At 39.6% G+C, this 27,684-nt stretch overlaps 1 protein-coding gene across 5 annotated transcripts in view; it reads left to right on the forward strand.

Moving 5' to 3' along the window:
- The window catches only part of CRHR2 (corticotropin releasing hormone receptor 2), a 158,983-nt gene that overhangs the window by 125,968 nt on the left and 5,331 nt on the right, over window positions 1-27,684 (forward strand). For all 5 annotated transcript variants that reach the window (XM_074848598.1, XM_074848609.1, XM_074848636.1 and 2 more), the window contains 3 exons: window positions 12,865-12,950; window positions 16,110-16,245; window positions 18,519-18,560. In XM_074848598.1, coding sequence (XP_074704699.1) covers window positions 12,865-12,950; window positions 16,110-16,245; window positions 18,519-18,560 — 264 coding nt within the window. The remainder of the gene's footprint in view (window positions 1-12,864; window positions 12,951-16,109; window positions 16,246-18,518; window positions 18,561-27,684) is intronic.

Genomic DNA, 27,684 nt, shown 5'->3' on the forward strand with positions numbered 1-27,684 from the left:
ATTTAAAGACCCCTAAAAGGCACAGAAAATGGAGGTACAGTTGGAGGCTGCCCACTTATATACAGGTCATTATATCTGTCTCTTAATTTAGAGCAGCCTTGAGACACCTCTAAACTGAGCCAGTAACTATACTGCCCTGAACTGACATTGTGTATTGAACCTTTCTACATTGGCCTGCACTTGAGCTCTAATTGAAACACTAATGAGATAACAACAGTAATTGGACTGTGGGGTGGAAAGCATTTGATACAATTTATAGAAGTAACATAAGGGCAAGCCCTTCCTTCCCTCTCCTTTTGGTTACTCTCATCAGAAACACTGCTGGGTGAGGAAAAGAACTATCTGGAAATAAAATCTAAAAGGCAAATCTGAAAACTCCTGTTAAAATACACTCCTGATTGCTAAAATGTGACCCCTTTTCTCCTTTTTTTTTTTAAACTGACAGTTGAGACTTGTGTTTATAATTAAAATACACAACTCCACAGTGTGTTAAAGCGATTTGACAGGCTCATTTTTTGATCATTACACAAATAAAATCAAATTGTATATAATGGCTCAAGCATTGCTTGTTATTATTGGAGTTACTGACTCTTTCAGGGGTGTCATGAGAAATGTTGGATTAAGGATGCTGAAGTTTGACATCTGCCATGTACTTAGGGCAACACAGTCAAACATCCCCCCCCCAGTATGTCAGTATTCCTCTGCCTTAACATAGATGGGGACAAAGTGCTCTTTTCCTCTTCCCTCCAGTGAACAATGGTCACCAGAAATGGAAGACACAAAGATTCCAAAATAGTACAACTCTGTGACCTCTTTCAGTCACAGCTAATGAGTTGGATTTGAACCAATGAAGAATTGAAATGTTCAGCTGAAGTTCATGTTTTATGAAGGAGCATAAAGAACAATTCTGTGAGAGAACTATCCCAATATACTGCTGGAAAGATAAAGACATGAATGTTGCCAGAAGAAATTAATGTTATTTTCAAAACAGTGCTCACACTAAAAGCTAAAAACTCTATCAAATTACAGTTCCTGTCCACCTGTGAGCACTCAGCCCATGGCAGTTAAAATTGGTTTCACCCACTTCAGTTAGTTAAGAGCTAAGTGCCCAGTGTACAGCTCAGCTGAGTTTTGGTTACCTGTTAGACAAAGGTAGCATCATTATGTGTTCAAGAGGCATCATTATACCAGCCAGTAGCAATATGATTAGAGTGCTCTTGTTGGTAACTATTCTTAGTTCCAGAGGGAAAAGCCTGCTTCTAAAGATGCCAAGTCTCTTTAAACGATAGGAGGATTTTGTTTGCCAAAAATTGTTTCCACTGGTTTTGATTTCTCATTTTCTTGTCTCTATGCATTGAACTGCTGCCGCACAAGATAGCGTAACACCAAGAAATAGATCATGCAGGAGTTCTAAGCCTCACTGAGAAATAAAGACCGGCCAAAAATAAAGCCTTCCAATCATGATAGCAGTCCTCAAGTCTGTCTTTAAACCATATAATTCTTTGTTATATCTCAGGGTACAAAAACTTTGAACAATGCAGTAGACAGATTTGCTTGATTGTTTTCCTACTTGTCTTTAGAAGAAACTTGAATATTGACTTGGGCTGAAAACAGGGAAACAATTTCAGAGACAATTTCAGGGACAATTTCAGGGACAATTTCAGAGGCAAAGGAAACTGTGTATAAATGCTGATCCTGAATATTGGGCGAGTAACTTGGGGTTTTTTTTAACAAAAAATGTGAGGGAGAAAATGTAGGTAATCATCTTTCTTTCTTCGTTTCGTTCCTGAATGAGTTAATTTTGGCTTGAACATATCCCAGGAGAGCTCCAACATTCAGTACATTGGATGCTTTGAAATTCAATTTCTGATAGCACTAGAAAAATACACTCTTAGATATTTTCAAATCAGTGTTTTTTTAAATTCTGGTATCTTTCCTCGGAGTGGCATATCCAAGTTTTAATTATATATCCCTCTCTGAAGGTAAGAAGGGGTAAAGGGTTGTAAATATATGTCAGGGAACTGAATTTCAACCTGATTTTATTAAGAAAAATACATTTCTTATGTGCAATTTTAAATGTAATCCCTGTCAAAGAACTGGTGAACGATGAAAACACAGCAAGATCAGAGAACGACCCTCAGAAAATAGGCACCAGAGTCAGTTAACTGAGCTGCTTTTTTTCTCAGAAACTACTGTTGTGAACTGACCCCAGATATGAACTGCTCTGCAATATTTCTCAGAGCTAAAATTGTATTAAATCTTCAGTTTTTCAAATAGGCAGATCAAATATTTAGTTTTTTTCAAACCTTACGTTCAGCTTTTATAGATTTTCTCGCTTGTGCTTGAGAAATGAACAGTTTTCTAACCTCTGCTTTTTGGGTCTCATTGAAAATAATTCACCACAATCAATTAAGTGCTGGCATAAGTAGAGTTCACTTCTGTGTCTGCCTTCATCAGCTATTTACTTTTGAACACGTTAGATCACTGCTCTAGGTCTCAGTTTCCCCAGTGGTAAAGCAAGCTTAATGATACTTACCTTCCTTTGTAAAATGCTTTGAGATCCCTGGATGGCAAGTGCTGTAGAAGAGTTAAGTGTCCTTAAGAAGATGGGCTCGTCCTTATTACAATGTGGAATTTTGCTCAGGAGACAGTTGACATGTACCAAAGTGGTCTTTATGATGTGCTAGTCATTAACGACATAGCATTTTTGTGGTGGCAAGATCAAAGCTTGCCCCAGTACTCAAGGTGTGACCACACAAATGGATTTTTATAGCAGCATCCTGTTCTCTATTTTGTTTTCTTTTTCTTTCTCAGTAATTCCAAACATTCTTTGTTTCCTTTCTTGAGTACCACTGGGAACTGAGATTAAGTTTTCAGGGAGTTAGCTAGTGTAGTTCCAACATTTCTTTTGTGAATGAAAATATCCAGAGCTCATAACTCTTCATGTAAAGTTAAGATTGCTTTACTTCCTCATTGTGTTACCTTTATGTCATGGGATTTCATATGCCATGTTATGGCCTGGTCACTTAGTATTGTGAGACCCTATACAGCCCTTTGCAATCAGCCTTTATTTTTGCTATCCTGAGTAGCTTAGTGTCACTAAAAATCTGTCAGCCTGCTCTTTAGTCCCTTTTATAGATCAGTAAGGTTTATGTAAAACAGCACAGATCTACTGGTAGCCTCTCTCCATTGAGAAAACAGACTACATATATATATATATATATTCCTACCCTTTCTTTCTTGTATTTCTATGCATAACGCTCTTTCTTCCCTCCAAACCTCTAACAGCCATATTTCTACAGGAGCCTTTGGAGAAAAAAATTTGAATTCCTTTCACAAACCTGAGTAGACAATCTGCTGGATCCCCCTTTTCCCCAATATGACTCTTTGAGAGGACTTCACAAACCTTGTAATTCTTCCCCTTTACACCTTATTTCTACAAATGCTCTTTACAGTGTTTGCAAAGAATTTGTCCAACTCCAGCTCAGTTTCAGATTATGGAATATAGTGATATCTTATATGTAGCAATCACTGGCTGATGCTCTGGAAGACCATATCATGGAGAAAGTTTCAGTAAATATCTGAGTTTGTTTAGTTTTTCAAAACCAAGACTGTGGAAAGATATGATGTTTTTTGTAAGTACATCACAGGGAAGAGTGGAGGTACTTAAGCTTATTAGTATTACTGACAAAAAGGAAATTGTCATATATATTTAAGCTAAATTAATACTGTCAAATATATTTAAGCTAAATTAAGAAGACCTCTAGCATTCATAGAAGTAGGCTTCATTACATATCTTCCAATAGAAGTAAAGGAATAGTAACAGTTTATTTAATATTGCCCACTTGTGCAAAGGATGTTTCAATACAACTGTTTACAATAGCTATAGGACTTGACTCAATAATTCTTCCTATCCCATGGCTTAGTTTATCAGTGTAATGTTACAGTGTTCACACATTTTTTTCTTCTTGAAATGTGCTGCGCTCTGCTTTGTCATGATTATCCTAACACCACATAGGCATTTACACTTCTGAAGAGCAGAGTTGTCTTTCCACCATCCTGTTACATACATCTTTTTCCAAAATGTATTTAAAATTACTGCAGGTAGGGGAAATAGGTTTCTTAAGCAATTTAACCAATCTGTATGAAATCCATTCCTTTCTGATATCATCCAATAGATAAAATTTGTAGTTCATCTTGATCTTCACTTCCTTTTGCTTGACTGTAATGTCCCACTCAAAATGTTGCAGTTCACATTGCTAAAGTTCCTTTCTTCTGATCCTCTAAAGAAGTCATAAAGATTTGTTCGCTTGCCATTTTATATATAGAAGCATTGCACCTATGTATGTATCTGTATTCATTTCATTTTTGTTCTTTCTGAAAAGCACTCCCCAGTTCTGTGCTAGCATATTCCTTGCTGGTATAATTGCTTCTTTGGATATTTCTTAGTTTCTGCTGACTCTCTTCACACTTATGCTTCTGCTTCTGCATTGTTCTCTTTAGAGATAGACGTCTTTTTTATTATTATTGATATATCTTTTTAATTTTCCCTTCTTCCTCTCTGCCTGGCTTATGCTTTTTCTCAACCACTGGATTGCTGATTAATTTATTTTTCCTATTGATTTTTTAAAATTTCTCTCTACAGATTCCCAGTTCTCCCACTGCTACCAAGGCTGTAGTTCATGACCTGTAAACTATTGGCATCCCTGAGATTTTCTTACAAGACATTTATCATAATTTTCACTGGTCTGCAAGCATACTGTCATAGCTACACATAGGATAAAGATAATATGCTAGTTTGATAACAGTCCATCCAGAATTTATCTCCAATTCTGCCATCATTGCTATTACTGTCTTCCTGTTTTTCACATTTTGTAGCTGTGGAGTCAGTAGTTTCAAACAAGGTGTCCAATACCACGTACGCTCCTACAGTGTCTCTTTCTTTCTATAATTTCTAATTCTGTTTGTGAGATGTTCCACAGCCAATGAGAAACTCATATGACCAGCAGCAGTTGCCCAGAAAACTTTCTCCAAAATTCATCCTGCCAAGTGTTATGCAGAATACTTTCCAGATAGGAAATCACATTTCATCTGTGAGTTGCTGCATGGTTCCTCTTTGGAAGACGACTCTTTCTTGAGTCTCTTGTGGTTCTCACTGTCAACACATTGCAACTTGAACCTGCCCAGCCTGGGGAACTGCCAGATGGACTATTCACAGCGGGGTGCCCATGTTTTAAGCTGTCATGTCATCTTGGTCATTTTCAGTGTGCTGGTGTGATGAGTTAGTTGTCAAGGGGCTATCACTCCCTCCAGGCAAGAACTCTCTGTGTGCCACTGTTACTTTTGCAAGGGTATGTGTTTACTGATGTTGAAACATTCAGTATGTTCCTGGCTTGTCAGGTGAAATAGTTGGAGAGAAGCCCTGTTGAGTCATGTGTGACCAGACAACCCATGGTAGTTAACTTGACTGAGGAGTGACCTGCAGTGTGTTTCTTTAACAAAGCTTTTTGAATACAAGATGTTTCAGGAGAAGCAGAAGGACCAACACAGTAGTAAGACCATCACAGATTGGAGAAGAGGCCATGGACATGCTCTTGCATGACGTAGGGCTCTAGTGAGGAAATGGTATGATCCCAACTAGGACTGGAGTTGTGTTTGGACTTGGGTTTAGGTGACAGTGTGGGCAAAGGCAAGGGTCTGTGTGCTGATGTGTAACACAGACATTAGGTAAGGAAGGTGTCTGTTCATGTATCACTCTTTCCCTTCCCCACCAAAACACAACTCCATCCTGAACAATCTTCAGGATGTGTATAGCCCTGCTCTGCTTGCCTGAAGAGTTGGTCTTCCACTGCTGCTCTAGGGAGTCTCTTACACAGTCTCCCTGATCATGACCATCCACCACATTATGCCTCACTCTTCTTAATCACGTCTCATTATTCCTGATTAGATAACATTTTCCAGCACTTTGCTGTGTGCCAAAAGGAGTCATTGTGGTGCCTATGACCTTTAAAAGGGAAACTTTTGTAATAAAAGGCCCTGTCTGAGAATCATGTCAGGACAGTATGATAGAACAATTAAAATGAGGCATTAATAAACTGGCAGACTATTCATTTGAGATCAGGACGACAGTATATAATGCTCCAGCTAAAATGACTGCTCTGATGCCAATTTGGGTTACTTAATCCTGGTGTGGATTTTACCACATTGCAAAAAAATGCAAAGTCTAAATAGAATAACATTTACATTTCCTGGGAGGGAAGAGGAGCAAACATTCTAGGAAGCACAGAAGTACAGGCTTTCTGTGAAGCATAAAGAAGCCCAGCAGAAATGAGCAAAATAAATGCTAGTTGCCCATTAAACTCTCAGAAGAGAAGAACAGTTTAATGACTTCCCACAATGACTCCTGAGCTTAAGGAAAACTGCAAAGAAGCCTTCACAGTCAGCGTTCCATCTTTTGTGCATCTTGGAATATTTTGGCTATTTCATCTCACTAAAGAAGATAAATTTCCTCTCAAATGGAGTTTGGTTTTTATGACAGAAAATTTTTATGACCAAAATCTTTCACTGAAAAGTTTCTTTTGGTTCAAAAGAACTTCTGGGTTTGTATGTTCAGATTTTAATTGATCAGTGCCAGAACAGATGGTACAAATGCTTTTTGGATCACTGGCATAAAACCATTTTGGGGCTCTGAATTTTCATCTCAATTTAGAAATGGAAATACTAAACTTCCAAAGCCCTGGCAAGATACGCAAACTACTTCTTTCCCATATGTAGTTGGAGAGGGTCTTATTCCAGCAATAAGGATATTCTTAGCACATCATAAATAAAAGTAAGAGAATAAGAAATAAGCTGTTTTATTCTGTTTTCAAGACCTTACCTCTGGATTCATTTTACCTATCAATAAATATCAAGGGAAAAATTCTTAGTTCTATTTTCCATTGTGAAGCAGAACACATGTATAAACAGAAATGAATAAAAATATCAACTGAGATTAAAGATAAATAAGAAGGATGCACTGCCTGTCATCATTACTTCTCTTAAACATCCATTCATCTGTCTCCATTTATGGAACTGATGTGTGGGTTTTGTTAAGAGCTGTCCAGTTCTGAGAGAAATTAATTTGTTGACATAGAGCTCCAATAATAACAAGAAAGTCCTTGACAAATAATTGTGTACTTTGCTGGATACAGTACAGAGGCTCTTTTCTATGAAAACTCACTTTGAAGTAGTAAGATCTTTCTTCCTTTGAAACGCTATTATATGTATATAAGGAATAAACACCAGAGGCTTCATCTTCTTTGCTTGTAAATCAGAATCAATCTGGTAGTCACTAGAACTGTATGGATTCTCTCCAGCTAAGAAAATAGCTCCATTTTCATTTCAAATACTTCAGCTTTTGCAGGCTGTGGGCAGCAGTCTGTTCCTTATTTGATTCCCAGATTGTGTCTTCTGTCCTGAACGAACTCAAGCTATCATCCCTGTGAGCTGTGGTATCAGGCCTAGTGTGGACAAATGCACAAAAAAAATCCATCCAATTATGTCATGAAGACTAATCTTCAGATTAGACCTCTTTGAGTGCTATTGAAAGGTCCTACTGAGCCAAATGTCTTTCTGAAATAAATGAGTGTTCTTTTAAAAGAAATCATTAAAACTGAACACACCACGAAATATGTTTCTAGAAGGCAAACCCAGAAACAAGTATTTTGATGTTACTACATTTGTATCTTTTGCCTTGGAATTTTTTGCTTGCTAAGCTCTGCTGAGAGGTTATCCTATTCAAGTCTTAAAGATCTCCCAGAGAAACTTTAATAGAGACTACAGGGAACCCTTGATGCTGGTGTCTTAGAACATTTTTTCAGCTTGCATATAATATGATGTCACAGATCCTCAGTAGATACAGCCACATTTGTTCAATTGAAGCTCAGGTGGGATATCCCCAGATAATCTGAAGATCACTGGATGGTTCGTGTGGGCAGCTGGTTCAAGTCCAAGTACTATTTATCCAAAACCACTCATTTAAAATATGTCAAATGAACCACTGTTGAAAAGTGCCTGTTTCTCTCCACTGAATATAAATAGAGCCTGGGATAACCAGATGCCTAGAAGTAGCCTGAAATGAAATTATGCCAGTCTCACTCAGTCTCTTATGCTTTTACTCTTCTTATCCTCACTGTGTGATGGAATCACTTTACAGGCAGGGCCAAGTCACTTCACTTTTCTCTCTCGAGTAGCTAATCTAGAATGAGGAAGAACTAATTATTCTTTTTACTGAAGAAGCCTACAGGATGAAGCCAGAAACAGGAGCTTTGTGTGTAACAAGCCAAAGACTACACTCGTGTGCTGTCCTGGTACAGTGACAGCTATGGAAAGTAGCCCTGTGAGAAAGTGGAAAACCAAGCTTTGAAAGAGCTGCATACATTATTCATAGATTCTAAAGCCAGAAGGAGATGTGAATTATTTTTCTAACCTTACTTTATGCTGAAAAAAGGCCACAGGATTCTCCTGACTTGATGATCCTCTCTGCATCCCAGCCATCATCTCATGGGCTGATATATGTGGCTCATTTTTCCAGTACCTTCCAGCAAGCCCAGGATGCTCTACTTCGCCTGTCCCATTTATCAGTCTTTGTTAACAAGGAAAAAAAAAAAAAAAAAGACTCGTTTGCGGGGAAAGAGTGACCAGATTTTTATGTTACTGTTTTTCCACCCTCTTTCTCTTGGAGTGGGTTTCCTCTTTGCTTTTCAGGCAAATTTATTTTCTTTTCAATTTTTCCTCCCTCATGAATTGCTGAAGTGTAGCGCTCACTGACACTGGGTGTTGTGAAGACAAAACCAAGAGGAAATTGAATTAATGGATTAGACCCATTCAGGGAGGAAAAGATCACTGAGGCACAGAGATGAGTCTCTAATGACTGTCTCAGAAAGTCCTCAAGAGTTGCCTGTTGCTGAAAGCTAGGACTCTGTACTTGGGCAGTGTCACTGAATATTTCTCCTCACACTCTTTCTTTACACATCAGGGTATGCATGGTGATCAGATGACTAGGTGTCGGGTCTGACATTTGTCCTTAGGTAACTACCAGCGCTTTGACAGGCATTTTAAATTCATTTATTAAATGTTAGAAAAGTGTAATTGTGTGAGTAAATGTCAGGTCTGGAGTTCGGACCAGTTTAAACTTGAGACCCTCCCTAAGAATCCAGAGGAGTTTGGATCCAGGTTTGCTATTTACAGAGCAGCCATTTATGAGGATCAGAGCAGGAAATAAAATTCCCAGATCTGAGTTTGTTTCCGCAGTTAGGTAAGGTGGAATTTGGGATCAGTGTTTCTGGAGTCTTGGGTGAGCAGTGGGACAGATTTTCTGTAAATGACAGTTACTACTGTAACACCAAAGTGCCAGATGGGTTAAGGCAGCCAACCATTAGCCAAAGAAGTCATCTTTTGTTCCTTCCTTCATGCTTTTCCAAAAATCGGTGTGACTTTGTATTCACAGCTGTTCCATTGGGAAATGTTAAGACTATCAAGATAGGATTTATGTAATCTAACTCAGAGGAGAGATCTTTTTGCCTAAACATAGGTGCATAATACCTTTTCAGATGCTCTATCAGCTCCACATGGGTCTGGCAGAGACAATACAGATACACTAGAAAGCCCATGCAGTTCTGAAGTAGTAGTTTGAGGTCAGGCAGGATACACCATGGCACCAAAAATGGCTCTCAGTGACTGTGTTTAGGCAACTAAATGCAACCCTGTAATACAGCCCTATAATATAAGCCCTCCCAACAAGTCTGTCTATGAAAGTCACATAAAGAAGAACTTCAAAGTGGGGAGAGTCATCTCGTGCTGAAGTAAATATCTCAAATAGTCAGGAGGAACTATAGTGTAAAAATAGCTGGTTTTCTCCATTGGTTATTAAAGGAGCTGGTGGTAACTAGCTCAGGCATAGAAATCTAACTTAGGGCTGTCTACAAGACTACTCAGCTTAATTGCAGGCATGAGACCTAAATCATCTTCTTCAGCATTTGAAAAATTGCACAGCAAAGGAGAACTTTGGGAGAAAGATAGAAGGAAAACAGTATAACAATGTTTGCATGACCATCCCCCTTGTCAACAAGTACATGACTACAAATATTAATGGAAGAGGTGGGGTGACAATCACTCTGAAATGCAGACTTTAGATTACTGAGTACATCCTCAGGTGGATTTTAGTGTCTGTCTTCAGACCCACAGGCTTGAATACTGCCCAAGTGACTAAGGATATACAGCATATTCAGTGCAAGAGCTAGGAAGAGGACTCAGGGTGAGTGGCCAATGCGTCTGTTCTGGCCTCAGTGTTCCTCTCTCCTAGACAATGTTAAACAAATAATGTGCCTAGCAGGCTCTCATCTGACATCTGAGCAACTTGTTAAAAGTAAGCACCAATGTGTCTGCTTTCAGTTGTGGTCTCTTAGCAGCCCTGTGTCATGTGTACCAGTGACACCAGGTCTTAGCTGTGCAAGAGAACCTCAAATGCTACTGTCATCTGTGCTTGGGTAGCTGAATTGTCTCCCTGAATATGGCCTCCATTGGGATGCTCAGCTTTTGGTGGTACCCAGCACACTCTCAACTGAGACAGTCAGTATTACTGCTGGCAGCCAGATAAGCAAGCCATGTCACCAGGGATCAGTGCAAACATACATGAAAATCTAGGTGAGAAGTATTAATACATCCTTTTTGTATGTCATCATTATTTTCTTTCTGCAACACTTGGATAGGGGGAACTTAGGACAAAGAATGTGAGAATGAAAAATTTATTTATATAGAATAAGAGTATTTCTAGTGAAGTAACTCCCAAACTTTTCAGCTAGCAATTCTCCTTCTGGACTGATGAATCACACTTCTGCAATTTAATTTCAGAGAAGATCAAAATCCCTAATTTTTCTGATGCAGCCTATGGCAATTTGAATTTCCAGTTCCCTGCTGTCACATCAAAGTAGGACTCAGGAAACTTGAAATGCTTTCTCCGGTCCAGTTCATCATGTTAATCCCATGTGACTAGTCCTACTTATATCTAGAACTTGCCCTTGCCTAAGAGTCTCTAATTCCATCTGGCACCTTCCATTATGATTGTGAAAGTGTCAAGTTTTGGATGGGTGCCTTTTTTGCATTCTTGATAGAAGTAACCCAAACCTGTCTCTGAGCTGACAAAGAATCTGAAGATTTGGTAGCAGAATTTCAGAGGCAGAAGTTTTCTTTCTGTGGATGAAGGACACCCCCATCCAACTCCCCCTCAACAGAGACTGTCTGAACATTTCTCCTTCTGTTATTCAGGAATGGTGCAGTCACCAGTGTGAGGAGTTTAAGATTCACATCAAACCAGTGATATGAAGCTGGTTTTGTCTCTGATAAATAGCGAACAAGTTGACTTCAAGCTCTTAAATATGAAAAAGACCATTCTAGCGAGAACAAATATACAAAATGCACTGGTTTATTTATTTCTTATACTCCCTAAGGCCCTGCTCTGCTAAGAAAATAATTTCAGAAAATGTCATATTAACTTCTAGAGCAACATTTTTGTATCTCACGTAATAAGTGTTCAATGTACATGATTCCCAAAGCCAGTGTCTCAGTGTCTATTCAGGTGCTTATTGCACCATTTCTTATAAACAGTGTTACAGTAGCTGCAGGGAATGATATGATGGATGCCAAGATACTGTAATCATTGAAATATACCACATTGCACAGAAAAAAAGAAACATATTTTGAGAACACCTTTAAATTGGCAGCTCTGCTACAGCATTCATAAATAGTTGGAAGTCAATCACAGAACTGCTCCATTCATAGACTGCAAAATGGCAGGAGCCCTGGGACTCTGGAAATGTGTGTGAGATAAATATCTTCTCACAAGCTTAGGTTGTGACCTCAGCAATCCTGAGATAGTTCTGTAGTTCTGACATAGTCAACAAGTTTGAGACAGATCAGTATGTTGTAAGCTACCCTACTTTATGTGTTGAAAGCAACCCAAAACTTGCTTCTAGGTGTCACATCCTTCTGCTGATCACAATCTACAAATCAGAATCTTCTTTTCAGGGCTTTTTTTTCTTTCCTGTTTACACTGAGAGGAAACTTATGTAAGAAATTCACTTAGCAGATGATACAACAACAGCAATTAGAACAAATCTCAATTCTCAGTGGTGAGATTGCAACTGAAATAATAATTACCTGGCTCAGCAGATTAAAAAGGGAAGTGGTAAATCCATCACCTCACTTTTAAAGACATGCCAAAAAAAAAAGCATTTTTCAGTGTGATTCTTCTGCTCTGTTTTAAATGTCTCTTGTGGAGTGCAATGAGTAGCCTCCACTGAATACAGAGGGAGTCAGGTGTGACTAGCTCACATTCAGATCTCTGCAATGCAGCCTTGTACTTTAGGTCTGGGGAGCCCTACCTAACCCTTACAGCTTGCTGTGGAATGGGAGGATGGTTTCAAACACCTGCCATGTCAACACAGCACAGTGCTGCCCAATACTCTGTGCAGGGAGCCTTGGATGAGCTCAGCCAGAGACAAATGCAAATAGCCAAACAAATTCCACACTTAGTTCCTTGTGGCACCCAGGAAAGAAGTAAAAGGGAGTAAAAATAAGTTCCTTGCTGGGACCATTAATTTTCCATTTTCATTGCTGTTTTGAAAATATTAATAGCTGTTGGGTATTTGCTGCATAATCTGATATTTCTAGTAAACTTCTGAGGCTGTTGCAATCAATGGTAAAACCAAGAGGCTGTTTTCAATCAGCTTTGAACTGAAAAATGTGGCTTTTAAGGTCTATCACATCCTTTAAGCCATTATTTGACTCACTGATCTTATTTTTTCCTCTCTCTTCCTTCTTTTCCAGATAAATTTTGTATTTCTATTTAACATAGTTAGGATTTTAATGACAAAGCTGAGAGCTTCAACCACTTCAGAAACAATACAGTACAGGTAAGTCAGCTGATGTTTATTGTTTCTGGTGTTAACAAAGAACTGCCTTTCCTGCCCTGTCCTTGTCCCATCTTTGTCTTTACCGATATCACTGTTGATCTCTGAGGGTGTCTTTCTTGCCCCTTGAGCTCACACAGTGTTTGCTTTTGCAGGCTATCTGTAAAAACGTGCCTGCATTTTTTCTGTTCACTCCATTTTAGTGTCCAAACAATGCAAACAGCCTAGGCTTACAGGCACAGACACGTGCACTGTCGCAGCCACCAGCCTCTTTACCTCCTTCAGGCTTGCATGTGCCCCAACACACATGTGAAATTTCCCCCTTCCAATGAAATCTGAAGGATTCAATTTTAAGTGAGGATAGGAACTTTATCAATTTCTATATGTACACAAGCATATGTGTTATATATCATAACTCCTTTTACTGATGACTAGACCATTCATTCAGCTAATCTGGAGAATCAGTGAAAAGTTGCTTCTCTGTCCCAGGCTCTAGCTTTGTAGATGCAGAACAATACAATATCAAGACTTCCCAAAAAAACATGTGCGGATGCATATTAAGATCCTTGTTCATACTAATATGCTAGCAGAGCCAGAAGTAAAAGAAGAAGCAGCCTGGGCCAAAACACGCATATCATATCTGTAATCACTGGCAGTATCATTACCAATGATCACTGTGTGCATACAGGAATTTACAGTAGGGTTTAATGTTCTTTTTAAAGTGAAGGGCAATTTTGCTCCTTCCCTTCAGCTGGTACCAGCATTAGTGTAACCACTCAGTGGGTTGCATCATGGAACTGATCCTCAACTAATCATTACCTTTATATGGGGTGGCTTTTCAGGTAGATCAGTTCCCTGAGGTGGCTGACCGTGCAATCTCACAAGCACTAGTATGGCAGAAAGGAGAAGACAGGAACATTTAGCCCAGGGCAGCAGAAGGAAGGTGGCCTGGCCCCTTCCAGCAGCAGTGTAGACTTAGATTAGTTTAAACAGTCTAAAAGCAAATTCTTAAGAGTTCAGGAGATGCTGCGTGCCCTTCCTCTCTTGCTATTTGCAGTACTTTGCAAGGTGTTTGGAGCATTTATGGACAGACAGGTCCTTACACTGGGAAATAGCACAGGTTTTGTGGAGTAAGATTGGTCACAATCCTCTAAATCATTTCTAGATAAAATCTCAGTGTATCAAGCTGAGGTTTGAATCTTGATGTCCTCAAATCAGCCTGCTCTTGACTTTGGAGGCAGTTTTGCTTCAGTAATGGGGTTTTATTGTTTTGCCTGATTCCTTCCTCTTACTTCTGTCTAGGCTTTAGGGACAAATGTCAAGTTAGTGATGTGGTCTGATTTTCTTGTTCAGACACTTTTCTGCGCATTTCCTGAAATATGAAGGGGAAAAATAACCCTTTTTAATGCTCAAATGTCATGCCATAAAGCTAAAACTAGAATGAAAAAACACTATTTCAAATCTCAGTACATTTTTCTCCCAGCTGCAGTTTACAGGGAGCGTTGAGATACTAGATTCTGAGGCAATCTAAAGTAACTGCCTTTGCCCTTGAACAGACAACGGTGATCTTATCCTCACTACAAGCTCTGTGAGGGAATCTTCTTTTTCACAGCCTAAATAGAAGCCCTTATAATTCCAGGAAAGCCTGGGGCAAGCCTTGCTGCTCAAAAGCTGAGTAGTCCAAACATTTGTTAAGCAAGTATTAAATGATGTGGCAGTTACTTTGTTAAGACTGTCACTCGCCCTGACACTGGCAATGTTCTTGTGCTCCTCTGCCTGCCTACCTGCCTGTCTTTATCTACCTGTTATGGCATTATACAGAGATTTATATAGACTTAGCAAAATTACAGTCGTCTGTGTTTGTACAGTATCTAGCACAGAGAGTTCTGTTCTGCAACTGACATCCCAAGACACTATTATAGCACCAATAATAAAGATTATCCCCTAATAATTCTGTTAATAATCATGTATGCTTCATTGAGCAACATCTGCTTGTTTATTATTTATAAGACAGCCCTAAACAATTGTATTGGGTGTGCAGGTGTTACAGAGAGAGAGAGAGAGAGCATTTATACTTCAGACAGAATCAAAAGATGGGAGTAGGGCAGGTCTCATGGGCACAGCATTCCCACCCTGGTCAGCAGCTAAATTGTGCACTTACCACATCAACCTGAGGTGTAAGAAATCAGTCATTGGGGCCACAGAGAATCTCAAGGCTTCAGCCTAATCCAAGCCTCATTCATAGGACAGAAACTATCTGGAGGAAGAAGAGAGAGAAAGGGAGGGATATAAAAATGGTTTCCATTTGTCCCCTGGAGTTCATGGTGTGGGGACAAACAGCAGGATTCAAAGGCAAACGCTTTCCCAGAACACTTTTCTCCAAGTGGGCAGGCAGTGGTCAGAAAGCGTTAACTAGCAAACTCAACTGTGGCTTCACAACCCAAAATAGAGGCTGTCACTCTTTCCATGCTCCTCTGCTAAACTCTATCCAGCCTTTCGAACATGGGATCCCATGGGCTCCCTCTTAAATATCCTCTCCCGAGCCCTAAGAAACTTGTGTTCTTCATTGCCTGAGGACACTAGGAGCTTCCATCTTTGGTTACACAATAAGCTTGTCACGAACCTTGGGACTTTTCCTGTGCAGGCAGGCTGAAAAGTGTCTAAAACTTGGATGTCCTCCTGGGAAAAAGCTCAAATTATTTGGCCATTATGCAAATATAGGCTTCCACTACTGTCCTAACCAAATGTTCTAGCAGCATGCCTAGAGAGATGGAGGGAGGTACCCACAGGGAGTACTTGTGTTCTCTAACTCCATTCACTCATGTTAGACACTGGACAGAAGCTGACATGTGAATTTCTCTCTTAAAATGCTTCTTTCCTCCGGTGACTGTACATATGGGACAGCCCTCTGATCAGACATGCCTTACGCCATCCTTTTGTTTTCTTCTAACACTGTTTGACATGTGCAGATGCTGAACTGTCTTAAGGAGGCACCTAAGTTCCCTCTCTAGCTGATAGGTACTTCCCTCTGAACTGCTCTGAGGCTCAGCCCCTCTCTCCAGTAAAGGAGTGGTTTGTTTGGATTGGGTCAATCTACAGTGGTTCAGATAACACAGTTGTTCTTTCTTGTGTTCACTTGTGTTTTCTGTTTCCTGCCCACAGGAAGGCAGTCAAGGCAACATTAGTTCTTCTGCCTCTGCTAGGCATTACCTATATGCTTTTCTTTGTCAACCCCGGTGAAGATGACATTTCCCAGATTGTCTTCATCTATTTCAACTCCTTCCTGCAGTCTTTTCAGGTAAGAGAGTAAGTTTCCAGGTGGTATCAGCTATTGCTGAAAGGATCCTCAGTGCTTTTCAGCCATGAAACTTATGGCAATGAAGTCCATGATAGAAATATTAGTTGAAAATAGCTCAGCTTTGTTCATCCTTACGTAACAAACATATAAGCATGTCATATGGAGTGGAGATCTCCTCTCAGGTGTGCACTGGAGGGATTCATCCCCCTTAACATCAGCACTATGTTCAGTCTATAGCTACAGCTCCTCACCTGGGCTCCATTGAAAGTCACTGGAGAGAGTGATGTTTCATTCTATCCTAAACTGTCTGAGAGATGATGAATCACACTCCCAAGGTACCTCTCTCTTCACAGAGCACACAGTGAACGAAGTAAAACAAAGGGAAACAACTCCTACCTGTTGGGCTCGCTTGATTAAGACATTAGCTGTATTGCCCAGCCTCTCTCCAGCAATCCTGCTATGGTGCATGCACTCAACCATCAGACCTTACCAACCGAGAATTCATGCCCTATCTCCTCCCTCCCCTGAATTTAATATGAGTTCTACCAGGATGTAAAAGGCAGTGGGATGTGGGTAATTGCCCCAGCTTTCTGGATTTGGCACAAAACCAAAAGTGACTGAAGACCTTCAATGGTGTTTAGCCACACATTTCTACTTAGGTGTGTCTGCTTAAAGACATTCTTGAACTAGGGTGAAACTGTGTTTTACCTATGAATCGTGCAGGAACAAGCACTCTGATACCCAGGATATCAATACAAATATACAGCACACATGCTGTCAAGCCAAATCTAGAGGTATGGATTACAAAAGTTTTGAGCTTTGGATTACTGTTTTTACTGATTGCATGTTTAGCTTTGAAACACAGAGCATCCCACCAGAAATTGCAACTGAATATCCAAAATGAAAAATGTCCCTTTTAATCTGTGAGCAAAGGAAGTTTTCCCTTTACCAGTAAACCAATCCACATGTTTCATTCCCTAAAATTGTATTTTTTACTTGCTGATGCTCAGTATCTCAAAAATGCTACACTACTTATTTTATTGTTAGTATTATGAAGATATATGTAAGAAAGCACAGAGAATTTCTCCTTTATGGTGACAATTATTGCAGTCCATCACTGAAAGCAAAATGGGTAGGATTCCACTCACAGGTTTAGAGACGAAAGTGTCATCATGTTGTCATCTGAGCTTCCATTATAGTCGTTCCAATCTTTGCAGTCATTACAGAGGTCTAGTCACTGTTGTCAATAGATTCCACAGAGCAGTTCAGCTCAGATGAATGTTACCAACCTGACAATACATCTGCCCACACAAGACCATCTGTCCTGGTTTCAGCTGGGATAGAGTTAATTTTCTTCCTAGTAGCTGGCACAGTGCTGTTTTTTGGATTAATTGTGAGAATAATGTTGATAACACACTGATGTTTTAGTTGTTGCTACGTAGTGCTTATCCTAAATTAAGGATTTTTCAGTTTCCCGGTGAGCAGGTGCACAAGAGGCTGGGAGGGAGCATGACCAGGACAGCTGACCCAAACTAGCCAAAGGGATATTCCATACCATAGAATGTCAGGCCCAGTGTATAGACTGGGGGGAGTTGGCTGGGAGGGGTGGAGCACTGCTCAGACATCAGTCACTGGGTGGTGAGCAATTGCATTGTCTTTTCTTGGGTTTTATTTCTCTCTTTATTATATTCCTTTTCATTGCTAATATTAACGATATATTAGTATATACAAGTACTAGTACTCATGTTATTATTGTATTGTATTCTATTTTAGTTATTAGACTGTTCTTAACTCACAGGTTTCACTTTTTTTTCAATGCTCCTGCCCATCCCATTGGGAGAGGAAAGGAGTGAGCATGTGGCTGTGTGGTGCTTAATTGCTGGCTGGGTTTAAGCCACAACACTGTCTAAGGCCATTTGACACCCCCCTGTAAGTGTCTGAGACATCCACAGAGATGGCAGGCATGACAGAGGACCTGTGAGGGGTCTGGGGAGGCAGCTGGAAGCTGTAGATATGCTTTAGCACAGCTGAAGTAGAAAGGGGGAAAATCAGTGGAAGGGCTGTCTAGACTCTGGCTCTCGTGTCTCACCTGTGAGCTGCAAGACACTTAGTATTTTCTCATGAAGTTGTAGGGTAAAGATTTCATCTGTGTAGAAGTGAATGATCTCAACAAGACTATGTTTTTGCTCAGGATGATCCCAGGATAAAGCTCAGCCCTCTGTTCTATGTGTTAAAATACTTACCTTATAACTGACTGCTTTCTATTTTTCCAGGGTTTCTTTGTGTCAGTATTTTACTGCTTCTTGAATGGTGAGGTAAGTAATGTCCCCTGCTGTCAGTGTAATTAATTCTCAGGAGGTAGAATTTACTTGAATGCCTGATTGTAAAGATATGAGATGTTTTTACATGGGGTCATAGTCCCATCATTCTGTTGCTCTTGCAGAAGTTTCTGTTAATGTGCATCTGAATTTCTGAGCCCTCTTTGGAGGTGTCCTTTGTTCACAAAGCTTTATCAAATTCACGTTATTACCTGGGAGGTCAGGCCAGAGGAAAAAACGTCCTCTCAGGTTATAAAATTTTTGTTCTTCATTTTAAGACTTCTTTGAAGTTTGTCATTAATTACAAATATGATTTCTGGGCATATATGAGCATTACTTCTGAGCTGGGCTTTTGTTAACGATTTGCTGCAGGTGACCCATTTTTATAATGTGATTACCATGCTGAGTTGAGTGAGTTAGTTTTACTGTGTGGATCTATCTCTGAGTGATCAGTGCCTGTTGCATTTAGAAAAGAGGGTTGGGTCAGGGTCAGTGGTGTCCCTCAGAGTTAGTTTTAGGTACTGCTACTCAAGCAAGAAATGTTTCACTAATATCCCTCAGTTTGACTTACACCCCAAAGTGTGAGAAATTTGTGTCTTTTCCCCTACTTACATTGCCAGTATCTCATTTACCTGCATTTAAGTGTGTCATCTTTGTCCAGTTAAAATTTGTCTCTCTGCAGAATTTAATTCTGTCTTAATTATTCCTGCTGTATTGGTATGTATTTTGTTTGTGCTGCTTCTTAATTTCATTCTAGGCTACGAGAAAGAATGGGCATGTCTTCTCACCCAGCTGCTCTGCAACATTTTCTATACTTTACCCAATAAAGCACCTGTTTGGTTTTGGGGTTTTTTTGCTTTTCTTCATTTCCCCTCTTTCTCATTAATTCCGAGGTGATGTTAACAAGAAGCACTACTGCTTTCTCAGGTTAAGCACACGCCACTTTTATATACTGGCAGCAGAGAGTTCTCAGTTCACTTTCCAACTTTCTTTCAATGAATTCTGACCACTCCATTTGTCTCTTAATAAATAGGGAGGTGAAATCTTCCCCAAAAAGTACAGGCACCTTAACGGTGGGAGTATCACAGTGAACATCAGGGACTGGAAACCAGGCCACATGATTTCATAGTCAGTCAAGACTTTTTATCACCCTAGTGCACTTTCACTTTGTGCGCTTGGGCTAGGACCAGTTGGCTGTTCATATCAGGCTTTCACTCCTTTGGCTGTTCTGGGATTCTTTCAACTGCCTTGTAGTGGGAGAAATATCCCCTTCACTACAGCAGTCTGAGGTTCTCTGTCCAAAGCCATGAGCCAACTTCCCATCTCCTGCAACTCAAATTATTTCAGACGTTATCAAGCTTGTTGAGAGACAGGATGATTCACCTCATGTACTTGTATGCCCTGATAATAATCTACTAGCAGATCTGGAATGATTTCCATAACTGATTTTCCCAGCTGTATCACACTACTATTACAATTTAAATGGGCACTTCTGTGGGAGTCAGTTCAAGGTAACATCACTTGACTTGGATGATGTAGGTGATCTTGATTCATTTACCTAAACATAGATATCTAGTGTCACTTCAGAGGCTATAGAGTATCTGAGGCATCCCCATGGGTCTACCAGATACAGTACAGGATCTACAGAAGATTCACACCTTTTGACTGGGAAAATGGGAAGCCAAGTGGAATACAGTGGGGCTTCTCAGATGGCTCTCTATGTCACTTATTCAAGCCAGTTGATACAATCTTTTTCTCATCAGCTTAGCCTACAACAGACACCTCCATTTGCTCACCTGAACAACTCTAGTCTTCACTGACAGTATGGACTAGCTCTCCACTGACTATTATGCATGCCTAGACACTCTGCTCACATGTAGATACCTACAAATAGCTCACTTTGTGAGCAAAACTTTCCCTGTAGCTGTATGTTTACACCTAATGTGCAACTTCCACTTGACTAGCTAAACCAGAGCAACTCCCTAACTACTTCTTTGAGGTATAACATAAATCTAAACCCCCCAAATATTGCAGTGTTGTCTGTTTCAAAACTGTGAAAGGACTTTGGACTGACCTAATGTACCATGGGAATGTTTTTGAAGTATCATGAAGGTTTTAAAGGGTGAAATTTCCTGCTCTGTTCTAGCTTCAGCTTTGCACAGCTTAGAAACAAGTAGCAAATTCAGTGAATTTTCAGAGATTTCTGGGTTTGTAATCATATTGTCCAGAAAAAAATTGCATCTTATAGCATACTATTATAAAAGCTCTCCCTTGTGATAGTGCCTATCCTTCCTAGATCTCCACATACTCATAAAGCATTCTAAAAAGACCTTATGTTTCCCAGATCACATGCTGAAGGCCACATCATATAACATTGCAAAATCTTGCAATAATGCTGTGTTTTGCCTCCTTGTGAAGTGAGAGGCCCGTACAGTCTACGTTGCCGACTGAGGCATATGTGAAGGCCTTGGTTGTTAGCATAGCAAAAGTGTGTTTTCTTATGGTAAACTTCCATGTCTAAGCAGTGAAAGCCATACTGATTTACTGCTCAGTTAGATTTGCAGTACATAGTTATCCTCAATTATCTGCTATGAAAAAGCCTGTATTTCTTAGCGTATGTGAACAACATCACATCAGAAGTTCCAAAATATCATTTGCATTCTTCTGACATCAGTTGCTCTCAGAGAGGCATCCTACTAGAAGTGGTGTTGAAGGTAATGCCACTCAATCCACATGAGGTACCAGCACTCCTAGTGAGATCCACAGCAGATTTTGCTCTAAAAGAGGAGAATAGCCAGTAAGTAGTAGCCTTTCAGTAGCCTGAAATCTTTATAAATATCACTGAAGCCTTGTTGAATTATTCGCTCCTCAGTGAGTTTGATATTCCTGTCTCTGTGATAGATGGGTTCATGACTTGCTATCTCAGAAGGTTTTAAATGCTTCAGGTTTTCCAGTTATGACAGAGTTAGGTTCTTTAAATGCATGTAATAGTCTTTAATAGGTTATTCATCCCACACAGTTCCAGGTCTGCTCTGAATGATGACACAAGTAAAAAGGCTAGAAAATCCATTGATTTAAAGCTTTAATAATGATCTCAGCTGCATCTCTACCATTTCATATTTGATACAGATGCCAGTAGGTACTTACAAACTTCCAGTAAATGTCTTCATTACAGCTCAAACAATATGGATTGCAGATGAAAGTTATCAAAGTTTCTGTCTTTTTGTCAGTGTTCTATCTGTGAAGTCTGGCAAATGAAACAGAAAAGAGTTTTTTCTCTGTGACATCTTGTAGGCTCCCTTGGTTTAAACAAATATGTCCTTATGTCTTAGAGTGTTTCTCTTCCTATGATCTCTTTCACCCCACATCAGAGGAGTTACACAGCTGTGCTTCTTGAATAGATCTGATGTTCTAGTGGAGAAGGCAGTGCCTCCAGCACTCTTAACTGAAGAGGGCACCTTAGTATTACAAGATATCACCATAAAAAGTCTTGGTCCTGATTTTGCAGTGATTTGGTCTGACAGCTCAGCAGTGGAATCACTGAAGGGAAAAAATGAAGCTATTAAATTGCAGTCCATGCAAAGAATTTCAAATGGAATGAGTTTATTTCCTTATGCTTTGGAGCGGGCATTTGACCTGGGAATACAAACATTTCCTTTTCCCTCATTTCCACAACACATAATGTTTCACACAGGCCTTGGACTAGCTTTGTTGGCTGCAGTGAGAATTAAGCTGATGGGCCAGGTCTTGAGAGAGTGTGTATCATTTGGGCCCCTCTACTGAAGATATAATCCTTCAGATTTTGAATATGTATGTCTTTCCAAGTCAACACATTATACACAAGTTATTCCAGTGAACCTAAGGAGAAGCAGTTTAGATACAAAGTTGATATTTATGTTTTATTGCTTCTGAAAAGTTCTGAAGCTGTTTTGAACAAGCTGTGTGTGCCATGGATGGGCATGAGAGGCCGTTGGCACTTGACCCATATTAATTTGTCTAGAGACTTTATGGAAGAAAAGTTGTATTTTTTGGACACAGAGAAAATCTACTAGCACTAAAGGGCAAAACTATACAAATTTCACTTAATCTGAGTGGTAAAGAACATCTCTGGACTTCCAAGAAAATTGAGGATGGGAGGTTTCTGAGAATTTAAGATGTTATGAAAAAATGGCATAATGAAAAATATGTATGCATTTATGTTAAATGCCACTTAAAAAGAATGAATGTAGGTTATGAACTTCTTTTTCAATAACTGTAAAATAACCTCAAAATTTTTTCTATCAACTCACAGATCACAAGACTGAATTTAATTTCACATAACACTGTATTAAAAAAGTTTAAGATGGAGTTTTTTTGAACAAGGATAGATAAAATGGCTTGAAACTGTGCTGAAGAGAATGCATTTCCACAAACTCCTGTTGGACAATTTTTATTTCAGTTCACTAAAAAATCTTTAGGTTTTTTTAGTTGATGAAATTTATTCTACCTAGATCAGTTTGCTTATAACAAGATAATAAGGTATAATCAGAGATATGCTTTCATGGTATCTCATCCTTATATAAATTTGAATGACAGTATAGATCCACAGAAACAACTAAATCATCTCTTCAGCCCCTGTAGTACAAGCTGATGAATTCAATCCAGTAACTGAGCTTTATAGCATGTGTTTAATTAAAGCCTGTCTTTCAAAAGGGTATCTGATGTATGATTCGTCTGACATGGTACCTCTGATTTTTCTGGCAGTGATCTTGAGCACTGAACATTGGATAAAAACATCACCATCCTATCCAGGTCACAGCCAGACCTGAAACTGAAAAAAGGCTCAGCAAAGGTTATAGTCTTTAGGCATATGTAGAGTAGCCTTATAATTGTTTGCATGATATGAAACCTGGGAAAAATATTCATTATAGTTTCAGTACGAACAGAGGCTCACTGTTATTAGGCCAATGAAGACAGTTGTCCGCTGGAAAGACAACAGAAGACAGTAGTGACACTCACTAGCACTATAATAATTCTTTGTTGATCTCTAGGCTCACAGTTCACTTAAGGGTTCTTCATACATTTGTCTCCAGGGTCTTTTTTCAGTTCTTTAGTATGCACCTTCTGCTCACAGGTAGATGTGTACAGCACTCCCAGCATTTCTGCTCTCTCTGACTGATTCCAGATAAAGCATCTTTAAATGAAAATAGATCTTCCCTCCAGTTCTCTTTCTGGTGTGGTATCTACCTTCTCAGACAGACTTTGCTAGTGATGGTTTTCTCCTGAGAGAAAATGAAATATTTCAGAGAGAGATGGAAAGAGTGTGTTTATAGTGTTTCATATTCCAAATATATCTTCCTGTATGGTTGCTTTAGCTTTGGTCTTATGTCTGCTGTTTGTTGGAGTCTGGAGGGAAGGAGGTCAGATCTCAGATACTGAAGCATCTCCCAGAAAAGGAAATTAAATATTTCTGGCCAGTCACTGGTAAACCTTCAGAAGAAACAGACATTCTCTGATAGGGCTAGCTCCACTCCTGGTGCCTCAACAAAGACATGAGGGAAACAAGTGGATAATGGAGGAAGGATCCCTTCCTCCCGAGAACACCTATCCTTTTTATTAGGGCCTTCATGTCATTTCCAATAACCACCAGTGCTGAACCCTCCGAAAGTTCTGTGATCCTTGGAAACCTTACCAACCATAATGGGAGATAATAACACAGATGTACTGTAACAGGGTGCTTGTGATTGAAGGTGATTGTGTGTGAGAATGACCCAAATTTATAAAGTGATAGTGCTTGATGAAGGGCTAGACAGAGAAGAGCAGTCTCCACTATCAAACTGCATGAAGGAAACAAGGGAAATACTGATTAAACATGGTGAAAAAAAAATCATAGTGAGGATGTTTAAGCAGTAGAAGAGAGGCCCAGAGGTGTTTTGAGATCTCTGTTCTTGGATGTACTCAAACTGACTGGATAAGGCCCTGACATAATTTCAAAACTGGATAAAATTTCTATGCTGGACTTGCTTTGATCATGGCATTGGACCAGAGGCTTTCTGAGGTCCCTTCCAACCTTAATTATTCTATAATTCATGAATCCTATGTCCATAATAAGGTGACTATCCTTCATTTCTAACCATGTCCCGGAGGGATACTTAAGTAGCAAGGCCTGTGTCTGAAATCATCCTTCAAAGCATGAATTCTTAGCTCAAGCAGGCCTCAGATTCTAGTCAATATCAATAATCAGCTATGAATTAACATTTAAAATGGAAAACAATTAACTGACTTAGAGAGAAACCATAACCAGAGAGGAATAAAACAGGTTACTTCATTACAGCACTGTAAATTATTCTCACAACAAGGTGCAAGGCAAGGATAAATATGTTTAATTTTTTTGTGTGGTGACCCTTTACCCAGGCACCATCTGTCTCTTAAAATCTATTAAGCTCAAAGTGGCTTACTTTGATCTGATCATCTTGGGAGGCTATTCATAATAATTGCTAGCTATGAATCACCAGCTAAATGGTTAGTCATCCAACTGCCCATCAATCTAAGCAGACTTCACATTAATCATTCTGAACCCAAAGGACATGCATTAAGCGTTCCTTCAAATCACTGAATAAATATGAATATGGGGGTTGACTAGAGGGCTAAAATTTAATTCCATCTCCCAGAATGATTGCTTTCTGAGCAAAGGTGCCCAACAGTGAGAGCATGCGTACTATTCCTAAATGCCTCTGAGGATGCTTGGTCAATATATAGTCAACTGAAGGGATCAAACCTTCCCTTTAGGACCACTATGCAGCAGTTCATTACAGGACTGCGGTCTCCTCTCAGTACCCATCTCCCACACCTAGGTGTGTTCTGGTAGAAAGTCATCTTCTTTGCTGTGACTCCAGTAGGTCTCTGGAGACAGGGTCTTGCCAGAGAGAGAAAAATGAGAAGTCCAGGCATGGTGAAAGGTAGGAACTGGTCTGTGGGTCCTTCCTCACCCCGTCTTCCTTTTCACTACAGCACTGCTGTTGTGAGCGTGACTCCAGAGCACTCCACAACAAAGTCACTGAGGCTTGAGGTGGGCTGATTGCATTCATGGCCTCCCTCTCTAGTCATTAGTTTTGGTTCTTTGTGACTCAGAAGAAAGGAGAAGCATTTGCTTCCACCCCAAAATGTGTGGCAAATCTTTATAACTAGTCAGAACTGTTCTAGCTTCTTGAACAGGCCATTCTGTTTCTTTGCTTCTGTTCAGGACTGCACTTAATCCTTCCAAGGATCTGGAAAGGGTTGACCCATAGGCTTCTTCACAGCATTTACTATTAAACCCAACATTTCCTGTCCCTCCTCCCTTGAGGGACACCCTAATCCTTTGAAAAACTTTCAAGGTATCATGTAAGGCATCACATTATGTTAGTTTAAGTTCTGTTATGTAATAGATGGGATTTATCCCCCTAACATTAGAGATCTAATACATACACATATGCAGTTGAGCTCATCTCCCTCAACTTCATTTATAGGCAATGATTCACCCAAATGAGGGTAGATTTCAACTGACCTATTGTTGTCTTTTTTGGATGAACTGTTCCCCATACTTTATGGTCTTTCCTATGTCTCTGCTGGATACAGAAACTTCAGAAACTTCACAGAAGTGGATTAGACTGTGGAGTCAGACACAGTGAGACCAGTGTCTTGAAAATTAAAGTCTGCATAGCCAGTTCCCTTTTGCTGATCTGGACATTGCTTCGAAGTCCCTCTTGCTCATCTGTAGCTTACAATAAGATTGAATAAATCTTTGTCACCATTTCTGCAATTTGCACTGCCATTCATAGCTAAAAATGTTTAAAGTCCAAAGTTATTCTCCAGTTTCAGCACAAGGATATGAAACACGGCACAAGGGTGCTTAAGTGTAGGTGGAACTTGATGAATTCATTACTGAAACCTATTTTTATAGAGCAAAAATCAGTCTGTTTCAAAGGTCATTGAGAGCTATATAAACCTTTTTCATTTATTTCATTTGCCTTTGGATCAGGTTTTCAGGGAGTAAAAATTTGCATATGAGCAAGCAAGAATTTAATTAGGGTTATGTAGTCACAGACTACTGAACACCATGATTATTCTATAGTCAGAGAGTACCTGTTGTCCCTCTGCCCCTCACTCATTAACACTTTCATATGAGAGATGTTCTCTGGTGACAGTATGGCAGCATCACAATAGTCTTACTTCCAGCATCCATGTATTGTGACAGCTCATTTAATCCTACTCTTATCAGACCCTTCCTTTTTACCTACATTACTACTATTCTATTTTAGTGTTACATCAGGAAGCCCCAAGTGAATGGGTCGCTTTCTTCTAAGCACTGTGTAAATGGATCAAGCTTTCTTCCTCTCTGCTAATAAGATATGACATTTCTTTCAAAAAACAATTTTTAATGTTGCTAAAGGCTCTTTCTTCAGCTCATTTCTAATTGATGGCTGCAAGAAATTAGCCAGCAGCCAGTGTCTAGCATAAGTAATAGCAGTACAAATTTCATTTCTATTTTATCAAAAGCAAACCTTCTGTGCATGTTTTCATCCTTAGCTCCATCTCTTTCATTCTTTTTGTTGTTGTTCTTCTTCTTCTGAGGAGAAGTTTTTAACAGTTTTTATGGTGAGATGTGTTTTTTAGTAATTTTCAGATGTGATCAGAAAGTTTGGTTAGGTGACCCAATCAGGAAAGAAAAACTATCACCCACTGACTTCTCTCCATCCCATCACCTGAATTCTTTCTCTTGAACGTTCTAAAGCAACCCTGCTGAAAACACTCTGTAGGCACAAATATATTGGTAAATCTGATTTGACCACGTGTTCAGAAACTGATTATTCACAGTACACAAAGTGCAAAGAGCTGAAAAGGGTAATCCTGAGAGAGTAACTGCAAGAAAAAGACAGACCAAGGGTCAACACAGAGAACTGAGCTCTCTTCTCAGCAGCGCAGATAACTTTGTCATCTCAAGCAACTAAAGTTACATAAAGGTGAAGCTGATAATTTGTATTCCTGAGACTCTCTGATAAACATTAAACCACTGATGATAGCCTGTATGCATCCTCAGGATATTACAGGCAAGTGCTGTTAATTTCATGTTATAGATGTGCTAATGATGATTCTAGGATAT

Source organism: Strix aluco, chromosome 1, assembly GCF_031877795.1.
Source record: "Strix aluco isolate bStrAlu1 chromosome 1, bStrAlu1.hap1, whole genome shotgun sequence".
NCBI lineage: Eukaryota > Metazoa > Chordata > Aves > Strigiformes > Strigidae > Strix > Strix aluco.